Source organism: Parus major, chromosome 2 (genome assembly GCF_001522545.3).
Source record: "Parus major isolate Abel chromosome 2, Parus_major1.1, whole genome shotgun sequence".
Classification (NCBI taxonomy): domain Eukaryota; kingdom Metazoa; phylum Chordata; class Aves; order Passeriformes; family Paridae; genus Parus; species Parus major.
In genome coordinates, this window is record NC_031769.1 from 43,494,030 (window position 1) to 43,516,726 (window position 22,697).

The following is a 22,697-nucleotide window of genomic DNA, read 5'->3' on the forward strand; positions in this document are numbered from 1 at the left end:
TTCTGAGGAAATGTAGCTGGATTGGGAACCAGCATCCAGACTGAAGTCCTGACTCCAAAACTCACCCTATTTAAATATCCTGACTGTTCCCCGTCATGACCCTGATTGTCATCACGGTGTTGTTTGTGTTATGGAACACAGTGCAAGAGGGAGCAGAGGTTGCAAAACAACTTGCGGAAAAAAGAGGGCCAAAGCTAAAATTGTAAGTAGAGCACTGGGAAGAGGAAGATGCATGAAGGTCCAGATTGTCCCTGCCTAGATTTTCCCTGCCTGGTTTTATTTTTTCTAGAGTAAAATTAGGAATAAATACTTTTAATCATTATGTTGGCTGCAATTCCACAGCAGAATGCTTGTTCACCCTTGCGTATTTCTCCTCCCTTTTCATTTTTCCCAATGCAGCTCAGCAAGACAGTGACCCACAGGGTCAAATTTAGTCCCACAAGTTCAGTTCCACTGACCACAGCAGGGCTACTGCACAAAGCACTGGCTGAGGTGCTCCAGTGGTGTTTCATACTGACTTCGGTAAAAGCACAGGAAGTAAGCAAAAATGTACCAGCCCTTGCTCCAGGAACACATGGTGATGCTTTGACTAAATTTCTAGAAAAGATGAGTACAGTGTTTTTTCTTCAAGACAGTTTAAAAGCAGGTTTTAGAGAAACCTGCGTAGGAAAGGTTACACTGAAGCTGAGATAAATGTGGTTTATGGTAATTCAGCTTGCTTTGATGAGAGGAAGGCACAAAGCTCATACAGAAATACATAAATAGACATAACTAGACTTACACTGAGATTTCATTTGCGTGGTTTTGTAGTGCTTTAGCTAGATCAGCTCATGAACATCAGTTATGTGTATGGCCAAACAAAGCTTCATAATTTCTTTTTCCAGCAGCTCAAATGCCTCCCTCTGGCCCCCTGTGCTAACATAACAAAATGGGGTGCTCAGTCATTGCTGGCAAAGGTAGGCACTAGTTTTAAACTCACTTCCTTTAAACCTGTTTAAGCTGTGACCTGACTTCTGCACAGCTGCATCAGAGGTGTGAGCATGTATTTAATCTCACCAGGGGATGCAAAACCTGCCCTAGGGCTGGCCAAGACCGGTCTCTCACATATAATGCTCCATCCATTCTCCTCTGATGGAATGTGAAAGCCCATAAGAGCTGGATCTGCTAGGACCCCACTTGGAGACTTTGGAGTGTTGCAGAAGCTGTTTTGGTGGTGTTTTCTTCAGGAAACTATTTTTGGCTGGCTCTTTGTAGCAGAAGATGTAAACCTGCTGCCACTTTAAGGAGTTTTTCAAGCTTGCTCACTCTCTGCCTCACCTATACTGAGATTGAGAAGTCTGGTTTTAGTAGGAGGGGTCCCTGGCTCCCTAGGGTCAATGCTTTCCTTAGCTCTGAAGTGGAAATAAACTCATAACTTTAACAAACATGTTTTCTTCAAAGTGTTCCTTTGCCATTTGAGGTAGAGAGATATTAAACAAGTCAATCTACATTCAGGAAAACCACTTCCACAACTAGTCATTTTTCATTTGTCAGGTATCAGAAGATCTCCACACAAAGCTGTAGAGCACTTCAGGAAAACCAGAATCGGTTGTGTACAGTGACACAGGCAGTGTTTCCCCATGTTTTTTGCCCATATTTAAATTTCTGAATTTCCTTTACGTCTGATAAGGATATACAAGCCAGGGTGCAAATGTTGTCACTTTTCCTCTTCTGTTGTTAAAAAAAAGATAGACGTAGCTCTTCCAGCATAAAAGAATACAGACAGCAACCCTGTTGCTCAGACACCTCCAAGGACAGACTTAATAAAATCCTAGATGAAGGATTGAAACAAAATACCTGAATTTCAAATGGTGTTTTGTCTGCATTACAAATTCAGACCTGCCACTAGAGGTAACTAGAGGTTCACATAAAATATTTCATCAATTTGTGACCTCTCTCCCAATTGAACTCCATTTGACTGTAGCACAATCATTTACTTGTTATCTTGGAAGTACCACTGAAGCCAAGGGATTGTCTTTACATGGTAGAAAAAGCCTTAATGACTGCAGTTCTGATATAATCTTTGTCTCTTTCTGCTGTTTTCTGCATGCTTCTATCACCTGCCTTCTGGAGCTGTTTTAGACCATTTAAAAGAATAATTTAAAAATAAGCTTAATAATTTTAAAGAATGTCTTAAGAAGAATTTAGTTTTTTATTATAAAAAAAAATTAAGAGTATTTTAAGAATTTTAGTGTTAATCAGCAACATGGACACACCCAGGTTGAAGCCAAGACATGACACAGTATCAGAGAATCTTTGAGAAAGGGAACGTTGAAACCTATTTCCTATGTTACGACATGATGGGATTTTTATCAGACAAAGTGTGAAAGTGGTTGTTGGTAGGGGAGCCATTATGAAAAAACATGCTGTATTCTTATTTAAAATTCAAGCAAAACCACAACATTTTTACCCATCAGACTTGGGCACATGGTTCATCTCATACAAGACCCCTTCTCTTTGGAAACACTGTGAAGCTTCTAGAAACAATTTGTCATTCTTCTTGCCAGGGGGCAAGCTGGGGACCAGGACAGCGAGGCTCAAGGATGCATGGCCTGGATGCTGGAGCAAGGGCACCTCCCATGAGGCCAGGGTGGTCTTCACCTGCTCTAAGAAGGGGTCCCTGCCCTGGAAGGGTGCCAGTGCAGCCTGGGCAGGCAGAGATGATGGGACAGTGCCAAGCCTGAGTCAGCAGCATCTGCCACTGCCCAGTCACAGCAGTGCCCTGTCAGCCCTGTGCATGCCTGAGTCATTCCCAGCAGCCTTTGAGAAGTAGGGAGCATTTAGAAATCAGCTTCAGCTGGAAAATAAAAATAATAAATAGGGGAAGAAAAAAAAGGAAAATATTGTGAAAAGTTGACATCCAAGACTTCATCTTCTAAATGCAAAGCTTGCCCTTCTTTATGTTCTGCTCTTGTGGTTTTTCTTGAAAATGTTGCTTGCACTTTTAGAAAGAATAAAACACTGGGTAATTGGAATGCTCTTCTGCTTTCACCCATGAAATATTTGGTCCCAAACAGATGGGTGTTTTTCTTACTTTTTCACTAACAACAAACCTCAAATATTTTCATTCCCAGTGTATCTGAAAATACACTATTGCTGCCGGGGTTTTAGTCTGGCTTCACAAACTGAACTATAAATTTGCCATGCATATGCATGAAGTGCTTAGAGCCACTCGTGTCCTTTCCAGAAGAGATTTGTCCATCTGGGGAAAACCACAGGTGCCAGGAACATCCTAGCCAGGTGGTTTGAAGACAGCAGGGAGGGAGAAGGTGAGGTAGCAATAAGATGGCTGTCTCCAGGCTGCTGTGATGGATTTCCAGACTGGATGGGAGGTGAAGTCCTGCAGATGCTCACTGAGAGTGACTGAGGGGAGTAGGGGAGTGGAGACGGAGACAAAAGATCTTTTCCTAACAGCATTATTGACGGACAGCAAACCACCAGCACTCCAGTGCCCTGCAAACAGCACAGGGGACCTGGAGTCATCGGCAGCCACATGCAAGACTGAGGTCTTGCATCATCAAGTCTGGCTTCCCAGCAGCCCTGCTTATCAGCAGCTGATGTAGGTGTTGGGTGTATCTATCTGCTGAAGAGCAGATGTTTGTCTGATCCATCCTCTGGAGGAGAGCTATGTCTGTCAGGCCCCTTCCCAGGGATGTCTCTGGCTGCTGAGGGAAGGCAGGGGTTACCCTGTTCTAGCATGCCAGCTGTAGCTAACCATGACCAATGCACGCAGCCCACACCCTGCTTCCCTCTGCAGACACTGCAGGAGCAATGCGCCTGGGGCTCGTGCCAAATCTGCCAGTCCTCATGCAAAAAACCAGACAAATCTCTGCAGCTTTACTTATCTAAAAAACTCAATAATGCCTATAAATATGCAGTAGAACTTAAACAGATGCACACCCTTAACCAGGATTGAGAAGTGCAGTGCTGCTGCTGAAAGGCATGAGCCGGGTGGGCTGCTGCTGAGCAGGACGGCTACCAAAGCTAACATCCCAATAATCATTCTGTATTTTAGGGTGCCTCCCACAACGTGCATGTGCTTTAGGAACTGTGTTTATACCTGAAGTCTTAGAATTAGAGAACGGTTTGCGATGAAAACACCATCTAGCTCCAATTCCCCTGCCATGGACAGGGACACCTCCCACTAGACCAAAGTGAAGAATTTCTTCCTAATATCTAAGTCAGGCAGACTTTACCTGCAGCAACAGGTTGTATCTTCTGCTGGAACAAGAGATACTGGTGGGAAAAGCCACAATGGTGTGGATGAAGCTGAGATACTTGATATCTCAATCATAGAAGAAAACCTGAAAGGGAAGGACTCACTGAGGCTCCTCTACCAGCAGACAAGCTCTCCAAGCATCCTAGCTTTTCTTTCTGTGTCATGTCTGGTCCTTAAAAACCTCCTTCTGCAAACCTCGCTTTGCTCACATCAACCACAGAGTTCTACTGACAGTTTTATACACCATGGGTGGCAGCATCTTGTGTAGGGCTCAGCAGAAGTTGGCCTTTTTGGTGCTGTGGGAAATTCAAAAGTCAGGGAGAATTGCATTATTTATTTTTTTTTTTCAGGAAAAGAAGAGGTAGTTTGCGACAAAAAGGAACAAAAAACAGACATTGCTCTGAAATAATGCAAGTTTCAATTTTGTTTGAGACAGGAGTGCACATTTAGAGCTGGGGTCTACACTTCCAGTGATCTCTGGCATGCAGAGCTGAACAGGGAGTTTGGTGGTGCAAGGTCCTGACCCAAATTAGGGCAGAGTTACACAAGAACAGACACAAAGCTTAGGAGCAGTTCACAAAGTCTGCTTGCTGCATTTCACACAGCCATGACTGCACAAGGCTTTGGCTATACCTTCCAAGACCAACAGGCTGCTGCAGAGCCCCAGGACCAAGTGCTTTACATTGCCCACATCCTTTGTGCTCGCTGCCTCTTGCCCAGTGAAGGAGCAGCCTCAGCAGGCACACCAGGTTTTCCAAATGCATGCTTGATTCCACTGCACTGCACAGCCCCCCAAATGCCTGCTGGAAAATCAGGGCTGAAGGTTTTCTCTTTGCATCTCAGTCAGCTCAGCTGCTGGAGAAGAGGTACTGACATGTACAAAAGTAGCTCTGGTTACGAGGTGGTGGCTAAAATATGCAGCAGAATTCAGGAGTTTTGTCTCTGAGTCTTAAAGCCTTTGCAGGGGAACTTGAAAGCAAAGCCTTGTGCTCCCTGGCGCTGAGACACCATGGGGCTGCTTCTTGGACTGGGAGGGGATAGGTGGGATCACATCCCAGTCTTGAAGAAGGAAATGTGTTTAATTCTATGTCCTGAATGGATCCTTTATGTCATCCATGATCAACTAGCCTGAATTTCCTTATCATCCACAAATGTATTTAAAGTCTCTCTTAAGTAAGGAGTAATTTGAAAAGGGAAAGGGTCCAAGGAGACCATTTTTCTAAATTATTTCACCTTTATGTCAGCCTGGAGACTCATGTTAACGGCTCCTATTTGCATTACTGCCTTCACCTTCTTGTCTTTGGAGTTTCTGCCCTTTAATTTTTGGGAAGGAGCTGGCCACAATTCCCAGCTCACAAATTTGATATTCTTTGAGAGACAAAATAGTGGCTATTTAATGTGGTTTGAGCATAATATTACTAAAGCAGAAGAATATGCCTCTGCCAAGTGGATTGAATAGGACAGGTGGCCTGTGTGGCTGGAGCTATCTTGGTGTAAGTGTAGTGCAGTCTAGGAGCTGGGGAAGTTTTGGGAAGATCATGCCAACCCTTGTTGCATAAAGTATTGTTTTCCCTCCCTGCACTTACCACAAGACCTTGCCAAAGGACAGATGGCCAGAGATGTTATGAAATGACTCAGGAACTGGAACATTAAGATTTTGTCTCGGTTCACTAATGCTTGACACACGGAGTCCCTGATGTTACCCCCTGCTGGGGAATGTGGGCTACAGCTGACTTTCTGCTAAGGAGCCCCTTATCTGGGTGGGCTTGCTGCTGCAGGACACCTGCTTGCTCGTACTCTGGTGCTGAAATATGTGTGTACAAGCAACACGGCGTGGCAGATGGGAATGTGCAGATGTCTTCTGCAAAGTGGTAAAGCACTTTGAGATTCCTCTTGTAACAACAGTGAATCTTCAATATAAACAAATGAGCAAAATGCTAGAGAAAAAGATGTGGGAGTGTGAGACCAAGCCAGGTCTAGAAGGATCTTAAGAATTTCTGGGCTCAGACTGAATGTTTCAGCCAGTGGTATTCCAGCCCAAACCTTTGAAAGGAACAGGTGTGCTCACAGGGGTAGCCATATGAAAGGATTTCCCCGAAAAGCCTACTGAGAAGAAAGTATGCACTGACTGTCTGCCAGGAGATGGATTTCACCTGGTGGCACAGACCAAATGCAGTCCGGGGCTGTCTGAACTGCAGTCACTGCAGGATCAGCATGAGAAATCCTTGTTGTTGCAGTTATTCCGGGTGAAGATATTTGAAGAGATGCACTGTGCCTGGGCTGTGCCTCTAGCCTGAGAGCAGGCATGCCACACCAGGAGGAAGTGCTGGGGTTTAGGGAAGTAGTGACTAAAACAGGACAGGAATGTTCTTGGTTGTGGTCAATTGTTTCTGGTGCAAGCTATTTATTGCCTCACTGTTAACGTAAACAGTGCTCTGAATGTGCTATGTTTTGGTGCTGTTTTATCAAATATGATTTATTTTGCTTTGACTCATCAGACAAAGAGTGTTGGGAAACTGGCTGTGCTCCTGAAATGTCCTTGCACAAGAAAATTCTGTAGAAAATGCCTTCTGTAGAAAACCTAATTTTAATTATGAAAACCTGGGTTTCCCTCAGTCAGTTCTGTTTTCCCAGTGTCTGACTGAGCCACCTCCTCACTGAGCTACTTCCTGACCACCATTTGAGATGCCATCAAGTTATCAATCCAATAAAGCCTCAGGCCATTCTCCTTTGCAATCTTTTGCTTCTCCCTTGCAAAATTTTTTTTTTTTTAAGCTGTTGTGGTCCTGACCACCCTGCATCCTGCCCCTCTTTTCTTTTACTCCAAATTTAACCCAAAGAACAGCCCCAGCCTTTGGTTCTCTCCAGAAGCAGATGGCCACCAGGGGCAAAGAGAACATATATATACTGTATATATGCAATCTGTATACAATTTTCACCAAAACTCACAGGAAATAAGTGGTCAGTGGTGAACAGAACAGTTTCTTTTGAACCTGCGGTTCAAAGAGAGTTTTTTTTGTTCCTTCATTGTTTTATCTGGTTTTCTAGCATCACCCTCTCCACAGGCTGCAGTGCAGAACGGCAATTTTGGAAGCCAATTCCGACGGGTGGCAGCAGAGGGGGCGGTAGAACAGCAGTGAGGTGTGCTCATATGTGCTGTGCCTCCAGGCAGTGGCAGCACTTCAGGTCTGCAGTGCCAAGAGATCTGTGCCAAAGATTGCCTCATCCAAACCTCTGTCAGAACACAGAGCAGCTGCCACTCTGAGAAAAGGCAGGGACAAGGGAGCAGCCAACAAATTTGTCCTGGTGATAGGCAAATGCCATACCGTGACTTGCCTCATGTCGAGGCACATTATCCCTCTGGGCACAGGAGGCTGCTCGTAAGTCAGGCTTTAGTCTTCATGAGAGCTGTAGCATGTCCATTCAAGACAGCAGGTAGCAATTCACACCAGCAGAGAGACCATCATACAGCCAGTGGAGAGGAGGACACAGAGGTACTTCATATTCACCTGGCTGCAGCCCTTTGTTCTTCAGTCTTGCTTTGGCATCCACATGAAAAGGCTGCCTCAGCTGAGCTCCACACTGGCGGGAGCGTGCCTGGCCAGGGCAGCCCACTGGGAGCGGTGGAGGCACACAGGGTACTACCCAGCTGGGTCTGGGTGCCAAGGAGCCATCCAGAATCAGGGTAAGGAGTAGCTGATGCCAGTGAGTGCAGGTGGCGTGAATAAGGCAAATTCAAACTCTCTGATGTTCTGCAAAGCATAACAGATGTGACAAAGGGAAAGCAAAACAAAACTGGTTAGAAAATGGTGAGACGACAGCAGTGACATGTACAGTTCTGTGATGACTGATGAAAAATTCAACATGAGCCAACAGTGTACTCACAGCCCAGAAAGCCAAATGAATCCTGGGCTGCATCAAAAGGAGCATGTCCAGCAGGTCAAGAAAGGTGATTCTGTCCCTCTACTCTGCTCTTGTGAGTCCCCACCTGGAGTGCTGAGTACAGTTCTGGTATCCCTGACAAAAGAAGGACATGGAAGAGTTGGAAAAAGTCCAGATGAGGCCACAAAATTGATAGGGGGACTGGAGCACCCTCCCTATGAAGTCAGGCTGAGAGTGTTGGGGGTGTTCAGCCTGGAGAAGAGAAGGTTGCATGGAGACCTCCTAGCAACCTTCCAGTATCTGGAGGGGGCCTACAGGGAAGCCAGAGAGGGACTCTTCATCAGGAGCTGCAGTGATAGGACAAGGAATAATGGGGACAAATTGAAAGAGGGGAAATTTAGTTTAGATATTGGGAAGAAGTTTTTTACTCTGAGTGGGTGAGACACTGGCACAGGTTTCCCAGGGAGGCTGTGGATGCCCCAACCCTGACAGTGTTCAGACAGGTTGGATGGGGCATTGCACAACCTGGTCTAGTGGGAGGCAGAAGGGTTGGGACTAGATGATCTTTAAGGTCCCTTTCAACCCCCTAATATTTTATGATTCTATGTTGTTTGCCTCCTCACATTACACCCAGCCTTTCACTTGGTGCAAACATGGCTCAGTGGGTAGGATTTTCTCTCTTTCCCTTCTTTCTCCCTTTGGCTAAACCCTTGCAAGTTTCTGGGACTTCAGCATCAGAATGGCTTCATGAGTGGGAATGGTCTGATACAAGGTAGCCCATTTAATAGTCAATAAAACCAGATTGTGCCTGCACTGCCAGGGATGAGGACAGACTCTGTGACAAAGCTGGGCTCCTTGAAGTGGCACTGCTAATCCATCTCCCTCTGCCTCCCTCTGCCTCCCTCTGCCTGCACACACAGATACTGAGGCTGCCCCCCCATCATCTCTCCCCAGGCCACATCCCAGGCCTGCAGTTAGGAGCCTCAGGAGCAGGGCAGCATCCCCTTGTACATACTGGTCACATCAGTGGCTGTCAGCATAATTTCCATCTGTTTCAGAATCATTCCTGCAGCAATGGGCCCAGCAGGAACACTGGAAATCCCACCCAAAATGCAGTACACAAATTCTTTGGACATATGGCTTATAATCCTCTTGGGAAAAACAATAAAAAGAGTGGTATAGCTTAAATACACCAGCAGAATGGAATTTTGTAGAAAAATAAAACCCTATTCTTCATGTTGTCTCTGAGCCATAAAAATGAGTTCATGAACTTTATGTGGAGGCTTGAAGTTTGCTAAGCTTTACAGAAACACGAGGTTATTTCCCCCAGAACTGTGATGTGCTCCTTTGTCTTAATATTTGTTTTTTTGTCTATAAGAACCTGTGAGGGAATAGTCAGCTTCTTTACACACATTTTACTTATCAGACTCCTTGTTCAGCTCTAAGCTTGCTATTTAAATATAGTGCAGGGGCTGGTGAGATCTCTCAAGGACAGCCCCATCATCCAGTATATTGTCAGGAGGATATGTGTACATCTGCACACAGAGATGGGGAGGGGTCAACATTTTGTTGGCAGCAGAAACCTGCAGATATGTTCTGCTTTAGCAGGAAAAATAAGAAGTGGTTTTGCTTGGTTTCAATTGCCAAGAAACCCAGCTACTAAGAAACAAAGTGATGCTCTTTTTCATGGCCAAATAATGGAGCATTTATGTTCTCTATGGAGCAGATGGGCAAGGAGTATACCATGTCCCTGCTGTCTGGCAAAGAGAAATGGGCTGGTGTTCGGGGCCTGTCAGGAGTGCCGCTATGAAGAAAAATCAGAATTACATGTCAGACACAGAGATCAATGCAATCCTTGCTTGCAAGAAATGCATTTAAACTCTCACTTGTCTACACTGTAGAAACAAACTGATAATTTCTCCACTCAAAAAATCCCAGAAAGCTCCTTTTTTCTGTTTCCTCACAGCCAGTTATTACTGAAAGGACTACTTCTTATCATCCTGCAGAATTACTTACTCACCCCATCCCTGCATGAGCTACTGAGAGAACCATGGCCAAATCCTGCCTGGCTGCAAGCAGGGAACAATGCTCTCCTTTGCACCATCCCGCCAAATTAAGGGGCTGGATTTCTCCTTGTCCTTGCCCTAGGGGAAAATAGAGAACACCCAGAGCTGCAATCCTGCTGGCACAAAGCCTGTTGCAGAAAACCACAGGCAGGATACCAACCACCTCCACTTCCACACAAACCTCTTTGGCCAAGGCTGCTCCTGCCTGTGCTCTGTTGGACAGCTGCTGCCCAGGTGCCAGCACCATGCCCTTTCTGACCAGCCTTAGCACAATAAAAGTGCAAATTTGCTAGTGGTAGACTGAGTCCCCTCACCCAGATCATCAATAAAGATATTAAACAGGACTCAGTCCAAAACAGATCCCCGGGGGACAGCACTGGTGGCTGGATGTGGCACCACTCACTGGGCCTGGCCATCCAGACAGTTCTTAACCCAGCAAAGGGTGCTCTTGTACAAGCCAGAGGCTGCCAACTTAGGATGGAAATTTGAACTCAAATGTGTGTTTTGGGGTGGGTTCCAGACTCTTCACTTGGGATGTTTCTGCTTCCATTGATTGTGGTTATCACAGGGCTGATGGCAAGGACTGAGACGTAGAGGTTATGGGGAACAGGAGGCCACCAAGATTCTGGGCTGACTGTGAGTGTTTTACCTGCCTTGTGAAACCCATGGGGCACGAGTGGAAGCACTGGTCTCAGAAAATAATCCCAACCCAACAGAAATTTGCTTTAAAAATAGGGTAAGAGATTCCTTGATGAGCTAGGCTTCTTAAGGTTTTGCAAAACTGAAACGGACAAGGGACTTCCTACTGACTTTTCACTTTATCTTGACCTTTTGCTTTAGCCATGTCCTGGAAGAGTTTGTTACCATGTAGAAATTTCCTCTAAGGTAGACAAAAAGTTCATCCACCAGCACAGACCACACTGTCCAGAGTACACTTGTGCTTTGGACCAAGTCTACCTGCCTCTCATGACTTCCAGGACTTTCCTGTCCATCTCCTACGTGTGACTCCGAGGCTGTGCTCCAAGACAGATACCAGTCATAGTTAGGGAAGGAGAAATTTTATTTATTGTTTTTTAGTTTCCTTAGATTAAACAGCAGCTCCATAAACCTGTTTGAAAAACTAAAGCATCTTCCTGCCAGAAAAGGTCACATTTGGGTTTTTTTCTTCCTATCTCAATCTGGAACAAGAGATTGGCTAAGGAAGCAGCTACCAGATAAATTTAGTTTAGGGGAACAGAAATTTATTTTATGTGTCAACGTTTGTTGCCTGTGTAAACCAGCCTGCAAAAACATCTAATTTTTTTTTCCCCCTAAGAAATGTGGAGAACAAGCTGTGAAGCCCAGAGGCTTTTCAAATAAAGTGAATAAAAAATGTCATCATTGCATGCCTTATGGTAGGGGGCTTCTCTCTATTGCAACCCCCTTGTCTTTTCCAAATAAGATGAGATTAACCTCAGCTTTCTATGTAAATGCCAGGAATCTTCTTAAAGGGGCTGTCTCTGCTTCTGCTGCCTCTGTCTGGGGAGGAGACTGGTAGAACACAGACTGGGGGCTGATGTGACTCCTGCCACTGCCTCTCTCTCCCTCCACTGACTGCAAAGTGAGCAGACAACTCCTCCTAGCTGCTCTTTCAAATGTTCCGTTTGAAAATGAAATAAACTGATGAACAATTTGTACCTTCAGCTGACAGAAGTCTAACTGAATTTTCAGAGAAAGAAAATTGAATGGGAGGTCCCTAGAAGTATCGTTTCCTCAGTTCTGTATTAGACTTCTTTTTTAAATATGATGCTCCAAGACAAAGCAGAGCCCTGCTAGAAAATGAAGGCTTCTCGAGAAGCAGTTTTTCTGGACAAGAGTGAAATAAATGTTGAATGCCTTGCTGAGTGCTCTTCAGAAGGGCAAGAACTGTATGATGTGTTTTTCCTTTGTTCCTATTTGTCCTGGCAACTGAAATTAAGGTAATTTCCATCTTTCAACCAACTTCTGCTGTCACTTGTACCATTATATATACATTGAAAACAGTTGCATGATTCATATTTCTTGTGTGACACTGACACACTTTTTACCTGTCGATTCAATCACATCATTTTTTATCTCCTTTGCATATATCTTAATTGAAAATCCATACACAGCTTTTCTTACTTGTAGAATTGAAAGGGGGAGATAAAATACAGCAGAACAAAAACAGGTTTTGATTTAAGGAGTTTTGAGGTGCAAAGGAAGAGATCTAAGTGCCTTAGGTTCCTGCAAGGTTCTCCTTACCATCACTGACCTGATAAAGGGCTTCTCAGCTGGTAGAAACATAATATCAGAACATATAATCCTGATCAACCATCCACAAGGTTTAATGCTTTGTAGACTGGAGCCTCCATCTGCAATTCCATGGAGCCTGCACCAGGTAAGATAGCATATGTTGAATGAATTTGTTTTGTGAAATGTGGCATTATCCAAGAACTAACTTGGAAGCATTAAAAAATCAACCAGGAACAAGCTACCTCATAGAAGCATTTTCCTGTGTTCTCTGGAAATGCCAGACACAAAATCAGAGAGAGGATACCTGTTCCCATGTAACCAAGCATTCCTCTGGCTCCTGCCAAAGTGCAAGACACAGCTTTTTCAGTCAGGTGGGTAGGATGCCAAGGCATATGGAAATCTGGAGACGGAAATAGCAAGAGTTACCAACAGGGTTTCCAATCACAGCTATCTGCCAGCATGAATCAAGTGTCTGCACACTCAGCATCAATGTCCTTGGGGAAGATGGAGAAAAATAGAGACTGTTTGGACTGCAGAAACTATTTACCATCTCCTATTATCTTAACTGTGAAGAAAATAGATATGTTGGTACACTTTTTTATTTTGGCACTTACCTGTTATCTGACATAATCTCAAAATACCTTTGCAAAATGGTGCCTTCTGCCTTTCAAGTATTTCTCAGCCCTGACAGCAAGCAGGAGGGTGAGCAAAGCTCCCCAGCAGATACCTGCTCTCTAACCACTGCCTATCCTGCAGCAGGGGTATGAAGAGCAGAACAGCATGAGATGAGGGACAGGACATGTGCAAGTCAAAATACTTCCCAGGCAGAGGCAGTCATCAGGGCTGAGGTCTTTGTGAGAAGGTTCTTGTGTCAGGGGCCAGCAGCAATTGTGCCAGAGATCAGGAGCAGCCTTGCTGGCTGTGTAGCTCCTGGACTGTGGGCAGACCTGCCCTGGGGCTTGCTGTCACTGTATGGTCAGCACAAAAGGCAAGATTAAATGGTGAAGACACTGGTAAGTGCTGTCCTCTCATCCCTGGAGAACCCTGATCATTCACAAAGAGGCTTCTCTGCTCCCTTAGGACAGCTGCTAGGGAGCAGCATACCCCAGCCTGAGCTGAAACAGGACACAATGATGGTTAGGACCTCAATCTAAACTATTCATTGCTTAAGAGTTGTCTGTAAAACCAGAAAGAATGACTGCCTTTGCAAGGACTTACCCTGCACACCTGAAAACCACAATGTTGTACAAACTGAGGCCCACAAACATATTTCCAGTTATTTCCATATTTCTAGAAAGTGACTCTGGTGGTAAATGTTCCAGGGCCACTTGCTGTCACAGTAGTGAATCCTACACATCCATTGCCTCCAAAACTAACTGATCACAACCCACTGGATAGATGGACCCTGTCCTGTCCTGCCTGTGTCATGTTCTGGCTTACCTGGATCACCTATCCCCACAGATGGCATTAAATTCTGGCAGCCAGAAGTGCTCCCTGACATGCTTTCTTGGTGTAGACATAGCTCTCCTGTCCTCCAAAGACAGCTTGTCTTTGTCTAGCTGTAGCAGGCAGATTCTGCCTTCACTAATTAAAAAAGGAAAATGTCACTAGCACAATTTTGGCCCGAGCTGTGGGACTTCTTTCTTGCAACTGTGCTACTTTGAAGGAATTCATTCACAGGTCTCTCACAAGCTTCAGTCAAAACAGGATCCAAACATGGTATTGCAGGTAAGTCTTCTCCTAGGATAAAGTGAATTTAGACTTTAAACCACTAGTCAGAGGCATTACTGATTTTTTTTTGTACCTATTTTTAAGCTTAATTTCATAAAGAAATTAGGCCATTGTGACCTGATTGTATGCCATATTCCCAGTCCCACTAACTTTTGATCCTGTTGGCCAGTTTCAACTCACCATCCACCTGGGATTAAATTCCTGCCTGCATATAGACAGACGGGCAGCACTCCCAGGAAAGGACTGTGATGTGATCTGTGCTCCTGTTGCATCCCTGAAAATCATCAGGCCAGAGAGGTGCACAGAACACCCAGCATGATGATGCTTTTGCCACAGCTTTCGAGATGTTTAGATATCAACAAACCTCAAGACAAAAATCTGTAACAAACCTAGCTTTTCCTGCTCTTAGTGCTTACAGTTGTTGCTACTGGTACTGCTCAGCGTTTTGGGTTTATGCAGTGCTGAACTTTGGTGACAAAGAATCATCTATACAGAGAAGTGCTTAGGAGTTGGATACCATTCCAGAAAACTGAAAAAATGGTAGCATATTGGAAAGTCTTGGCACCGGAGATATTTACAGAAAAAAAACAAAACAAAACAATGCGCATTCATATTGTAGAAACTTAGTAATTAATTGACAGTAGTCACCAAACATTTTGGTTCAGAAACATCTGAGTTTCTGACTTGTTAAATATTTAAGATTTGTGTGTTTTGCAGTAAGTCTTTGGTATCTACCTGTACATGTTCTAGTCATAAGAAGAAATGAGTCTTTTGTCTCCCCAAGCCAGGAAAAATTACTAGTTTCACTGCTGCTTTTTCTGTCTTAAAACAGGAGCCTCCACAGTCAGAGTCTAGTTACTGAGTTGATTTTCACAAAAGATTTGTTGCAGTCCTTTGAAGTAGCTGCTGGAGAACAGCACAAGATTTGCACAGACAAATGGAAGAAGAATATTATTTAGATTACAATTACTCATATGAATACCCTCATGAAAGCAACGTCTGTGAAATGGGTGACTATTTCACATTTAACATCTATCTCACTGCTGTCCTCTACATTCTGGTATTTTTTCTCAGTCTGCTAGGAAACACTTTGGTGTTATGGATCCTACTGAAATATGAAAACCTTACATCCTTAACAAACATCTTCATCATGAATCTCTGTGTCTCTGATTTAGTCTTCTCCTGCATGCTGCCTTTTTGGGTAGTGGACCAGTCCTTTGGATGGATTTTTGGTGAGTTCCTTTGCAAAGCATCAAATGCTATTTTCTCCGTTGGCTACTACAGCGGTGTTTTCTTTTTGACTCTCATGACTGTCCTGAGATACTTGTTTGTAGTGAACCCCCTTTCAACTCTGAGATCCCAGATGCAGTGTTGTGGTGTCCTGGTGTCCTTGGCTGTTTGGACTGTTAGCGCACTGATTGTGGTTCCTGAGGTGATTCACACCACAGTGCAAGAAGGCTTGGAAGAGCGGAGGTTCTGTGATTATGCTGACGGGAATTGGAAAAAGGTGGACATTTATGTGAGAAATGTACTCTTCCTGCTTTCCTTTGGAGTCATTGTATTCTGTTACTTCAAGATACTCATAATCCTGCTTAGAACAAGATCTCGCAGAAAGTACAGAACTGTGAAACTCATCCTCATTATTGTGGTGGCTTTTTTCCTGTGCTGGGCACCCTACAACATCCTCAGCTTTCTGACTACTTTTCCACCACCTACCTGTCAGTACATGAAAGACTCCAACCTCGCCTTTCACATCAGCCGTAAAATTGCTTTTTCCCACTGCTGTCTCAACCCTGTGCTCTATGTATTTGTTGGAGTCAAGTTCAAGAGGCATTTGGCACAGTTATGCAGTCTGTGCTTACACTGCAGCAATGGTCAAACCTCCAGCCCCACGACCTGCTATGAAGGCAAATTCCAGCATGAAGGGACATCTCTCTACTGAAGCAAGACCTAATTATTAGAACTAATCCTGAATAAACTTTCAGATTTTGCATGTCATGGACAGCCTCTAATTCTTAGAGGTGCTTCCCTCAGAAAGACACACAAATTTACTCTTTGCAAACATGTTGTGTATAGAAAATAGAAAAATGTATTTGCAGTGGGATGAAGAGATGACAATGCCAAGAAATTACTTCTCTTGCCTGAAAGTCTTAAGTTCACAATTTTTTTGCACAGTGAGATGGATTTTCTCTCATTTATACTCTTTTGAAAAGAAACAAAAATAGCTTTTTTTTATTTGGGTATTAAAACATCAGGTTTTAATGTAAAAGTTGTTGCATATCTCTTTGTTACCTGACTTAAAATACTTGTATATTGCAATGGACACTTACATATTGCATGGATTGTATATAGCAATGGACACCTAGGTATCTTTGTAAATTTTAATGTTTTTCACTGTTTATCAGTGTACTCATTGGTCCTTTTTGGGGGGGGGGGGGGGGAATGTCTCTGGATTAACTGTCCTGACAATAGCTACAAGACCTCCGTGTTTCTGAAATTCTCAGGGCAAATGTTCTTCTACCTTTTGACAGATAAATATATATAAAACTAGTTTTGTGTAAAAGTAGTCTTTGGGGTCTGAAATTGAAACTTTGGTAGAGCCTTAGAAGGAACACAGGCTGTTAAACAGATACTTCACTAGGATAATAGTTTCGCTTCTGTTACTGCTCTTTGCCACAGGATTCTTCCAGGCTTTGAATATCATTTCAGATGATTGCAGCAGATCAACAGCTCATCTCCTGAGCAGAGCAGGATATATTTGCCTCTAATTGCCCTTTCCCTTCTTTTCTCCCTTTGCCACAGTCCTGAGAACACTTAAGCTTATAAGTAAGTTATAGTGCAAGAATAAATGTCTTTTTAAATAGTAGGAGAAAAATGGCTTGTTTTATTTGTAAAATTGATGTCTGGGTTTTTCGTTCTTTTGGGGTTTTCTTGGGTTTTGTTTTTAAGATAAACTGATATCCATCTTCATTCTAGCTCAGTAAGTATTTTTAACCCCAGGCAGTGTAATGTATAGTGCATATTCCAGTGTAGCTGAATGATAAAATCCCTTGAAAGAAGAATATTTAATTTTCCAGAATTTATATAGAAAGCCAAGGTAGTTTTGCAGTGGCATTAAGCACTGGTTTAGCAGCAGTTCTAAGCAACAATTTGGCTTTTCAGGCATCTGTCTTAAAATGTCTATGCTATTTCCACACTATTTCATTTGATCTCTAAAGATTATCTGGAGCAGACAACAGATTCTTCACAGCTGCTGTGTAGTTTACAAAAAGCAGAAACTCAGGCCCATAATAAAATATCCTATTTCTGATTATACTCAGAAGCTAGAATACCTAAGGAAAAGTGTAAGAATGGAGTGAACATATATGACATAGACCCATACAGCCTTCCTAGGGCTTGCCTATAGTTTCTAGTTTGTGCTTCAGTTTAGTTGCCAAAGCGAAGTGTTTGTATCATGTCCCTTATCATCAGATGCACCTTTCTGAACAGATCAGTCCTGGTATCTCACTTAATACAGCTACTGTCTAAAATGTGAAAAATTAAAAAAGGGACTCATAAATTCTACAACGTTGCAATTCACTTGTGTTCAGACAAACCATGGAAAGATAGAAGTTGTAATGTTTTCTGGCTGTGGTAGAGACCAGCCTTTGGCTATTGCTTCCTGACAACAAACATCTGAAATGAATGTGGCTTCAAAAGAGTTTGGGCTGGGTTTGAGAGTTTGAGTACTGTCAATTATTGAAGAGGTAACTTATTGAAGATAACTTATTGAACAAATTAGTCCAATTTCTTCTATTCTGGTAAACCATGACAACTTCACTGGTACCAGCAAATCTCCACAAGAGGAAAATACTGTGACCATGAGTCACAGGTGCATCATTTCAATAAGTTGTCATTCAACTCATTGTCCTAGAGCCACATGACTGTGAAATCTTTACCGTTCATATATTTTACATCTGTCTAAAACAAAGTTGAGAATTATAATAGAAGCACAAATACTGAAATGATAAATGATCCTGCTCTGCCCAGTTTTTAGCAATTATTTAAATCTGATTGTAATTTCAGCATATTTTGTTACAATGTATCTGAGGATGTAAAAAGAATTCTTTTATCTTACCCAACTGGAATAACTGTAATTGCTGCCATAATGAAAGTAACTCAGAATGTAGATATGCTGCCTCCTGATATAATGAAGTAGTACTAATAAACATTCAGAAATTCAATGGAATTCTACCCTGTGACTATTGTTCTCAGCCTCTGATAACCACCTATTAAGGTATTTTTAATTGAAGAAGTAATTGTGAATTTTCATAGGTTAATTTAGCATGGAAGAGACTTCTGGAGGTGATCCACTTCTCCATGCTGCTCACAGAAGTTTTATCTTCCTGGTCAGACAAGGTCACTCAGGGTTTTACCTGGTCAAACTGATAATCTGCAAGAACAGGGACTCCATAACTCCTCTGGCTCCTTGCAATGCTTAATAAATCTTATGGTTGATGCTTTTGCTTCTACACAAACAAAATTTCTTTTTCTGCAACCTGGTGATGTTGCTTTTCCCTTGCCTTCTCTGTGTCTTCACATTGAAGAATGGAAAAGAGCCATCAGATCTCCCCTAAACCTTGTTTTTTCCTGGGGCTAAACATATCCCAGCCAATTTAGTGTCCTTACATGTCATGTGCTCCAACTCCCTGTCCATCTTGGTGAGCCTCCATATGGCTGACTTCAGTCATTCAACATCTCTTTCTTACACTGGTGGCCCCAAACCTAGATATTCTACTGCAGATGTGACCATGAGAATAGTGGAATAAAGGTTTCCCTCAGCCTGATGGCTGCACAGGCCCATAAAAAGCTACTCCTCACTGCTGCAAGGGCATATGCCTGTGTTGTGTTCAACTTTTTGTCCACTTGAAATCCAGAATCATTTCTGCCAAAGCTGACCTCTAAGGACATGTTTAAGGAAGCACCCTTTTTCCACTAAAATCAATGATAATTTTGCTCCTGATTATAAACAGAAAAGATTAGACTCATAAATGCGTGCAATTTCAGCAAAGCACAGCCTGTACTTCTTTACTGCCAGAAAGGTTTTCATTGAGAGTTAGGATACCTTCATATTCTCAATGTTTTGAAAGGCTGAGTTTATTGAAATCATAAATAAAATTCTATTTTATCTTTTCCTTATGGTCACTCTGCAACTGAAAATGCCCTTGCTCATCTAGTGAAGCAAAATACTGAGAAGGACAAAGAGAAGTGTGAGGAGTGGAGTACTCTCCATATTCAGGAACTGCTCAGATAACAAAACCAAAACATATTAGTTTGTTTCATTCCTCCAAACAATGCCGCCTTATTCCAACAAAGAGAAGCAGAACATGTTCTTTCTCCCTGTGCCACCCACATAGATGTATAGATGTTTCATTTAAACTCCACAGTCCAGAGTCTGTGCCTTGGCTCTCCCACATTGTTCCTGGTGCAGCTGAACCAGCACCAAACCAGATAAAATTCTTGGTACCTATTTTGTCCACACAGGAGTGAAATGCAGCCAGTTCTGATCAGTGATAGCTCCTAAATCTGATGTGCTCTGGTGGCAGTCAGTCTCAGAAGATGGCCTGATATTTAGCAGAATATCCTTCCAAGCTCCTCAGCCACTTTGTCTAAAATGCCGTATTTGCTTCTAGATGTTTCCCAGAGCTTTGCTGGTTCTTTTTATGTTGCCTACTCCCAGCTTTATAACTACTGACAATTATTTGTCCACCTATTCAAAACAGAATGCAAACAAATGCAAAAAGTGCTTCCAAAGCTTTCTCCCCACAGTCACAGAAGGTTTCTGATGATGAACAGCAGGCTGTTGTTCAGTCTAGCTACAATGGTATGTTAATCCACTGAGGGTGACCAGGGAAACTGGGAGTTAGCTACCCTCATAAAACACCTCAAGTGCCAGCAGAAACAAAGCCCTTCCAGTCATTATACAACATCAATTAACTCTTGCAAAAAAATTTAAAGAAAACATGTAGCACATATAACAATAACATCAGACAGATGGAAAGGACACATTCTATGGACACATACTTGGAGACCATCATGAAATACTCATCTTCTATGCACAGGAGACTACTAATCAGCAATTTAGTTGTTTTAGTTGATTGAGTTGTCTACCTTCAATACACAGTGAAAAGACCTTTCCCAGCAAAGGCTTTCCTTTTGTGGGATGACTGACAGTGCCTTTTCTGCCTAGTAAAATTGAAAATAATTCCCATCTAGGCTATCATGGCTTATGAAGAAGTTAATCAATGCATTTTATCAAAGTAAACATATAGGAAAGCAAAATGCATGGAGCAGACAATGTGTTTGGTTTTCTTTCTAGTGCAGCTTCCAAAAAGGAAAGATCTCTAACATCTTTTAGCGCTAAGAAATGAGGAAATATGGAAAATTTTAAGGAAGTGTTGATCAGCTGTGGACCTAGTTGGAAACAGCATGTTTTTTCTTTGAAGAAATTGATGTGTACATAAACAGGCAATAATTCAATAATTAACATCAATAATTAAATATTTCTGAGAGTAGCTTGTTACTACCTCATTAAAAAGAGGACCAATCCATTCTAATTGATTATTTTTTATTGAAAAGTAGAATTCCACACAGACTTTTTAAAAATTTGTCAAATAAAATCCAGGGCAGTGAAATTACATGGGATTTGATTTACCCTTATTTGTGTCTGATGACCCTGAGATTACTTTTGGAAGACACACAGTTGCCTAGAGATCAATGGAAAACAAACACTCATTTTCAGCAGATGCTTTTGGCACTGCTGCATGATTCAGCAAAGCATGCCAAGAAAAGTAAGCCTGAAGGTGACTTCCAAACACTGTAAGACATCCCACGGTATTTCACGTGCCTGCAACATGTGTAGCCCCATAAGCTGCATTTCTGAGGGCACTACAATGCTTTTGAGCTAGTCAAAAAACATACATTAGATGAAGATTAATCACCAAAACTTAAGGTCACTTAGTCATTCTTACGTGTGAAGGATGATACATGTCAGTGACCATGTACTACATGTATTTCCTCAAGACTCTTGAAAATTTGATGCTTTGATCTTCATCTTAAGCTGATGTTTATGACACTAACAAAGTCACAAGCATTGTGGCGAGGACTGATGACAAACTGCTTGCCCACAAGTTTAATTTAAAATCGTTTATTTACCACAGCAATGTGGGAAAAAAAGGAAAGGAAGTTTTTCAAGTTTGCACCTCATGTGCAAAACAAGCGTAGTCTTTTTCAGGCACTGGGAAAGAAATGTCCTTTTAGAGAATTATATGCATTATGGGAGGGATAAAATCTGAAAAGAGGAAACAGCCTGCTTGTAGAAGGAGCCTGGTGCCAGAAGTGTTAGGAACCCTGTGCCCCCCTACCACCCCACACCCTGTCTCAGGAAACAACCTCTTGTTCCAGTTTCACTCCTGCTTTCTCCCAGTCTCTTACTTTATGTAGACATACTAATCTCTCCATACGTCTCACAGAGTCACAGAATTACTTAGGTTAAAAAAGACCTCTGAGACAGAGTCCAATCCATGACCAAACCCTACCATGTCAACCAGACCATGGCACTGAGTGCCACGTTCAGTCTTTCCTTTAATACCTCCAGGGATGGTGACTCCACCACCTCCTTGGACAGCCCATTCCAGCGTCTAATCACCCCTTCTGTGAAGAAACTGCTCCTAATGCCCAACCTAAACCTCCCCTGGCACACTTTGAGACTATGTCCTCTCATTTGTTCAGTTTAGGGATGAGGATGAGAATTTTCTTTCAAGTGGCAAGAGCAGAGAGGGGAAATCTCCTGCATGTCAGATTTATCATGCCTGACTTTCACATTTGCCTCAGTTGTCTGTGCAAAGAGCTTGATGAACTGATGTGTAAATGAGGAGGAAAAAAGGAAGGAAAAAAAGATAAAAAAGAAAACTCCCATGTAGAATAAGCACACAGTCAGTACTGTACTAAAGATTAACACAAAAGACAAAAATGTATTAAGTTGTTTTGGCTTTTTTTTCCCAGTGGTGGCCAGCAACAGGCCAAGGATAATACCCATAAGCCAAAACACAGGGAAGTTTCACCCCAGCGTGAGGAAGAACTTCACACTGAGGGAGGCAGAGCACTGAACAGGCTGCCCAGGGAGCCCATGGAGTCTCCCCCTCTGGAGACATTCCAAACCCACCTGGACGCGTTCCCGTGTCACCTGCTCCAGGTGACTCTGCCTTGCCAGGGTGGCTGGGTCGGCGTCTCCAGAGTCCAGTCCAACCCTAACAACTCCGTGATTCTGTAACAAGCGACCTTGCGTGAGGGCACCAGAAACACCACCCTCCCCGAAAGGAAACCGCCCAAACGCTGTAGCTGTAGCCGAAAGCGGCGATTTCTCCACCAAAGCCGCTTCAAACCCCTCAGGTTCCCCCGCGGCGCTCTGTCCCCGCCACCTCCGGGCACCCCGGTGCTGCGGCCAGACACCGCCCCGGCTGTGGGGC

General features: G+C 43.1%; 1 protein-coding gene and 1 long non-coding RNA gene across 2 annotated transcripts; one reads left to right on the forward strand and one right to left on the reverse strand.

Annotated features, from left to right (window-relative positions):
- Window positions 1-11,594: 11,594 nt before the first annotated feature.
- LOC107200294 lies at window positions 11,595-22,604 on the reverse strand. The gene is made up of 3 exons (XR_004495853.1): window positions 22,394-22,604; window positions 12,764-12,859; window positions 11,595-12,595 (listed from the first exon to the last, which is right to left on the reverse strand). It is a non-coding gene; the product is annotated as an uncharacterized LOC107200294 (long non-coding RNA).
- Window positions 15,039-16,609, forward strand: XCR1 (X-C motif chemokine receptor 1). Its single transcript, XM_015618579.2, has one exon. The coding sequence runs from the start codon at window positions 15,128-15,130 to the stop codon at window positions 16,130-16,132; it is 1,005 nt and encodes a 334-aa protein (XP_015474065.1). The 5' UTR covers window positions 15,039-15,127; the 3' UTR covers window positions 16,133-16,609.
- Window positions 22,605-22,697: the final 93 nt, after the last annotated feature.

Bases quoted from the DNA above. Each gene is read 5' to 3' on its own strand.
- XCR1 (XM_015618579.2), top strand. From the start codon at position 15,128: ATGGAAGAAGAATATTATTTAGATTACAATTACTCATATGAATACCCT.